Source organism: Hippocampus guttulatus, chromosome 13, assembly GCF_054856545.1.
Source record: "Hippocampus guttulatus isolate MCC_2025c chromosome 13, RoL_Hgut_1.0, whole genome shotgun sequence".
NCBI lineage: Eukaryota > Metazoa > Chordata > Actinopteri > Syngnathiformes > Syngnathidae > Hippocampus > Hippocampus guttulatus.
Window position 1 is genome coordinate 5,240,146 of NC_141273.1, and position 6,085 is coordinate 5,246,230.

The following is a 6,085-nucleotide window of genomic DNA, read 5'->3' on the forward strand; positions in this document are numbered from 1 at the left end:
CATTTCAACCTTAGGCCTTCAGTGACGTCACATACAGTACATTAACACAATATAGGCTCGTCAGGCAGCACTTAATTTCAGGAGCATTTAAAACCATCAAGTATGCATTCACAATTAAGAGCAGGAAACTAAATTTACAGATATTGTCAAAAATAAAAAGATTTAAAAAATACTAAATAAAATGCCACCCAAATTACGCTGTGATCATAAACCAGTCTGTCCAATAAATTGCGCAATGTCGCAGTTTCATATAAGACACCAACCACACAATAACAAAACAAACTATTCTTTGAAAATAAAATTAACAGATCATTTGCTTTTTGAGAATAGGCTATATAACAGCAAATAACTGAAAATGTTGAGCAGCTGAGATTGAACGAATTTTAGTGCACAAAGTGCGCCATTATAAATTGCAGGTGAGCTGATTTATTTGATACATTTTTGGATCTTTGTCATTTTATTTTGTTACCATTAATACTAACGAAATAAAATAACAAGAAGAAATGTAAAATAAAATTCATTTACTCACCAATGTAGTGCCTGTTCACTGAGCTGCAGACCGACACGAGTGTCCCCAAACGTTTTTAAACGCACCGTAGCTTGTCGTGCCCGCACCGTGCTCTGATGTTAGCTTGCTGCCTTGGTAAAACAACTTAAATTGGTAAATCCAGTGGAAGGTCCGTCTTGAAAATTGTGTGGAAAGTAGTCCTGCAACCAGATCAATATCTTCTCCTTCGGCCATTTGGGGTCAAAATGCAGCAACAGCTCCCTCTAGCAGGCGCTAATCCAATCACCAAACGCGCACGTCATTGCGTCCAGTGTCGACGTAAGCCCTTCTAACTGGCCCTGGTACGCAGACTCGTGATGTGATTGGCTGTTGGAAGTTGACTGTGCCCGTTCATTTACAGCGCACAGGGGCCTGCTCTGTTTAATCTGAAGGCCCCGAGCAAGTTTAATTTACCTGGCAACACAATACAAGCTATCTGAAATATGATTGGTTAAAAACTCTACCATAATAAATAAGTTATTTATCGAGTGGCTTTCAATGTTATTTGAAATAAGCCACTCGACTAAGTGGAAATAATATGACGTAAAGAATACAGAGAATAATTTTGTTTACATATTTATGAAAATAAAATAACATAAATTAAATTTGTTATTCTCAGAAAAGTAAATTAAAAAAATTTACTTTTTCTGAGAATGTTTCGGCCAGCAGAGAAGGCCTTGCTGGCCCAGACAGAACGCCACTGCAGAGACACCAATCAGACAAGAGAGAGCAGCAGAGGAAAAGTAGAGTAATGGTGATTTTTTTTTAAATATTAATTGGGCGCTGCATTGCATTTTAATCTGTAGGGTGACTATCTTTTTCCATTTTAAAAGGTAAGAGAAATTCATAGCAATATTCAAGGTATTTTCCCTTCAACGGGTTTTGCGCTCCATCTGCCTAAATGGCAGCAATAGTAATAATAATAATAACGCCCTCGGATGCACACAGTCGCTGATGCAATCTGTTGGCCTTTTTTGATTCATAAATAAAACGGCAATAAAACCCATTAACACTCGAGCTGCTGATGGCCACAACTCACGCCCAAACGCTGACGTCACACCCTACTCGAGTGGTCCCGCCCCCTCATACAACAAATAACAATAAACCTATACTACAATAATAATGATGATGATGTGATGGTGGATGATGATGATGATGATGATGAAAAAAAAACATCAACTTGGGATGAAACTACTAAATTTGAACAACGCCCCACCTCACTAACGCCTCAACGAGTCCGTGTGTGCAGTCTGTCAGTTTAGTGAGACCTTGTTCCAATCCACACTTTCGAACAAGCGTCTTCTTCCTTGGACTATCGTGGAGGGTCGACATTGTGTGTAAGACGAACTTCACTGTTGCAATCCTCGTCTTTTCATTTGTGCTAAATACGAATAAATGCGATTTGCGAGCTAATATCGGCGTGAAGCTAAAGTCGCCGTCAGCGAAGAGCATAAAAATGCGCGCAATGGAAGTAGATTTGAAATTCAAGATACTTACCGATTGACTGCAACGTCAGTTTCTCCTGCATCAAAAGTGACTGAAACGCGGTCGGTTTATCGCTAACTACCATTTTTAGTGGAAGAATTACTGACATTTGTTCCCTCACCGTTTGTGCTTTTCTGGTAATGAGTACTTTTTTTAAATCATATTTTGGGACTTTGGGGATTCTGACGTAAAATAAATTAGAGGTTCAATGGTTAAGTTTGAAAAGCTTAAGGCCTATAAAACGTGGGTGCAAAGTTCAATGCATGTACTCTATTACATTTTGGTGACCAGGATTGAGGCGTGAGCTGTGAAATAGTTGGGATTTATATAGTTCGACGATTTAAAAAAATAGTGTCCCAAATTATGCAGTTTTACGCGAACATGAAATTTGTCATCTGATTGTGCTCTAGCCTACCTAAAACTGTTTCCAAACATTTATTTTTTACCTCCGAAAAACTACACAGCACCAAGCACAGTTACAAAAATTCACCAAACTAAAGTAATGATGACATCGGAAATTTACATACTGCGTGTGAAGTATTTCTGTTGCATGAATGACAACAGGTGCATACACAGGTTTATCGTACCTTCTGCTATCAACACGTCGCTGGCATAGATAGGATCCTGATGTCTGACAGCACACTTAAGGCCTTGTTATACATTACATTTTTTTCATCAGTGACGAGAGTCACTAGACCCTCCCCAATCGTTGCATGCCTCCGTCAAGATTCAGTCCACCGATGCAAGTATGTCAGGGAGGTGGAAAAAGCAGCTGTCAAAGTCATGTCAACAGAGGCATTATGTGCATTTGCGTGTGTTTTCTGCTCAGAAAAGGTAACAAAAAAGGGGGATGGGGGGACAAATTGACCCATTCCTGATTGGTGGGGAGAAAAAAATTACTTGAAAAACTTGATTGTTATAATGCCATCATGTTTGCTAATGACGTGTCAAGACAAGTCAAAATCAGGCCACATTCATGGAGTCTGACATTGGCATTATGTGTCACGCCACATAAGTAAGGAATTATTGTCATATGTCCTGTATTTATAAAAGCCTTGCTTTTTTTGTTCTTTTTTGGTGTTTTTGTCTTTTGTTTTGTCACATGTTGTTTGTTGTTTCATCGTGTGGACCTGATATGGACTGTTTTCAGCGCTTTTTGGCCACGACATTCGTCAAAGGAGAAGTATCTGTGCTTGGTGGTTGCGCCTTCTCGGCAGCACGCCTGTACCAGCACAGATTTTGATTGGGAGGAATGTCGGCGCCATTGACTGTCGGTGCTGGACAGACCTGGGGCGCTTGTATTTTTTGCGCCTGTAATGGGCAGCATTTTTCACAACCCCGTTTTGTTCAGTGGCTATGTCTGTTGGACAGTCGGCGTTGGTGCGGCTGGATGGTGGCTGCTGAAGTTGAGGATGAGGAGAGAGGAGCGTTGGCGCAGAGCGCCGATGCGTATTTGGGACCGAGAGTCGCCGCTTGGAATTGAAATGGATTTCCATGGGGCAGGAGAAGTGAACCAATCTCTTTTTTTCGTCAATGGATGCTACAGCTTCTTGTTGACTTTGAAACTTAGCTTGTAGCCGACGTGTGCACATTTTGAGCATGACGTCTCTGATCCACTGGTTAAAGGACACTTTGATTCTCTCCTCTTTCATCTCAAACTGCTTCAAACAACAAAGCGTGTGACGGAAAAGTGGTTAGGACTGCACGACTGCTCGTGTTTTATGTTATGTGTTGTGTTTATTATTTTACTTTATGTTAACTGTTTTGTTAAGCGCTTTGTTACAGCTGCCGCTGTTGTGAAAGCGCTATATAAATCAGCATGTATTGTATTGTATTGTATTGTATTTATATGGCTTCGAGTTTGGTTGATTGTACATGTGGAAGTGAGGAATGAATAAACATATTTTCCTTTATTCTCTCTTAACAGGTTTGGATAAAACCATGCTGCCCAAGCGCTCCACTTTCGACCATTTTAAAGATAAAAACATGCCATCCAAGAGCTCCACTTTCAGACACCTTAAACCTTTGTCAGCATATGGAAGGGTGGCATTTGCTGAGAGGAATCTGAACAAGTTTCCGGAGCCAATTACTCATTTTAAAAGTGATTTGTTCAACAACAGAGCGACCAAGCGGAAATTGGATGATTCCATTCAGGATAGCTACTTTGAGACTCCAGCAAAGAAACCAGAAATCAGTTGCAATGTGTCAAGGCAAGATGAAGACCGTTTCATATCCCATGACAGTCCTCTCATGGGACAAACCTCCCATCTTGGCCAATCTCAGGCCTCACCGTTTGCTAAAACGCGGCCCATCAAATTGACAACCAGTGAGTCTGTGAGTTTGGAACATGTGGCATGTAAGTCCAGGTGGGAACCATGCAGTCTTGCAGGGACTGATCCATGTTTGAGCAAATATGAGGTTGTACCTCATCACCCCGTCTTTGAGTCCGAAGTTAACAAGCTTCTGTGCCTCAATCTCCCTGAGCTCTGTAAAAGCGATAAAACAGATGAAGATGTTGATATGGGTTATTTGTCCATGTGCCTCACTCCGTCACGCCAGTCCCCGCTAGGCTATAGTCCAATTCTACAGGTGACTGAGGACAAGAGTCGTCCTCCATCCAAACTTTCTCACTCACTGAAAGGTGCAGAACCTGATCTGGGTGGACTGTCATTGGACTCCGCTGTAGAATCATTCGGGGGCGATGTGGAGGTGGTGTGGGATATTGATCCCCCCGTTTCAGAATCATGTGTGTGCGGAAAGGAGGAGCGCAGTCTTTGGAACCCACAAAATCCTGACAAGGAGGAGTTGTACACATCAAGACCTAGTACCAGTCCAGTCTCCATCCTTCCTGGGAGGTTAGTACTCAAGCACCTTCCACACTAGTACATTACTTTGGAGAGTAATGCAATATTGGTGGGGGGGTTCTTAGTCTTGAAGTTTAAAATCATTGCAGATGAGAAGCTCTCATAACTACCCGAGGAGACCAACTTAATTTCATTTTCACTTGATGCAGATGTCATGGCCAGGTGTCCCAATACTTATGTTGACATTGTTTTCTAGGCGGGTGGCGCTCAACACTGAGGCAGATTGGGAACGAGAGAAACAAATGTATGGCCAGCTGGTTCACAAACATCTTAGTGAGGCTTCAGATGCTGCTCAAGGTAAATTTTGATCCACCACACAGGGTGCGCCTCAGTCACAACTCCCAACAGTTTCTTTTCAAAGTTTTAACAACGCTGATGATGTCTTTTCTAAAGAAGCCGTTCGTGAAATGCAAGGTCTTTTGACACAAGTGGTGTACGATTCCTCCGGAAGACAGTGGCAACATCTCTCTGACCTCACACGCAGGTATCCCTTCTCTGGTGCATTTTACTCCCAGGAATTTCACATGAAAATTGCACTTCCCTTCAGGAACTACAGGGCACACTACGTACCGAAAATATCCCTCGTCGAATGGCAGGCCAAGAGCTTGGGAATGCACAAGCGTTTTGAAAAGGTGCAGAAAATCTTTGAAAGAAGTTCCATTTCCTAACGTTTTTTTTTAAACAATTATTGTGATGGTAGCACTTATGTTTGCACTTTTTAGAAATAAGTTCACAGTGTTTCAAAACTAAATGCATGTTGTGTTTAAGGATTACAAATTAGAATGCTGGAATTAGAAATTTTAATGCTTGCGCAGATATGGACTAGAATGCACATCTGTTGAGTTTCGGTAGAAATTATACAGTTCAATGACCATCATTGCTTTTTGAGCATCTTAGTATTTGTGATTTTACTAGAGTTCATGTTTTGTTACATAAACCTTGAAAGTTAATGCATGTTTTTGTACTTGCTGTGAGGAATTTTCTCCTGTTCGGGTGTCGAATCCTTTGCGTGTATATGTGCATATGCATCATCGGATTAAATGCTATGTAAATCAAATGATAGTTGTGTTTGCCTCAGTTATTTCATGATGGGAGATTCTTTTGTTTTTTTGAACTATGACTGAACAATGGTAGAGTAAATTAAAATTTGACCTTATAAATACAGTAAAAATTTTCAAAAACAAAATGG

At 41.0% G+C, this 6,085-nt stretch overlaps 1 protein-coding gene across 1 annotated transcript; it reads left to right on the plus strand.

The window, feature by feature from the left end:
• The first annotated feature begins 3,973 nt into the window (after positions 1–3,973).
• On the plus strand, positions 3,974–5,564 carry s100pbp (S100P binding protein). The gene is made up of 4 exons (XM_086128082.1): positions 3,974–4,887; positions 5,093–5,193; positions 5,290–5,380; positions 5,444–5,564. Exons 1-4 carry the CDS (start codon positions 3,974–3,976, stop codon positions 5,562–5,564), a joined length of 1,227 nt encoding a protein of 408 aa, XP_085984208.1.
• Positions 5,565–6,085: the final 521 nt, after the last annotated feature.

What these genes read in the sequence shown, in the direction of transcription:
- s100pbp (XM_086128082.1), top strand. Translation starts at nt 3,974, where the DNA reads ATGCTGCCCAAGCGCTCCACTTTCGACCATTTTAAAGATAAAAACATG. An exon ending in GTCTCCATCCTTCCTGGGAG is followed by an intron (nt 4,888 to 5,092) that starts GTTAGTACTCAA and finishes ATTGTTTTCTAG; the next exon opens with GCGGGTGGCGCTCAACACTG. An exon ending in CTCTCTGACCTCACACGCAG is followed by an intron (nt 5,381 to 5,443) that starts GTATCCCTTCTC and finishes ACTTCCCTTCAG; the next exon opens with GAACTACAGGGCACACTACG.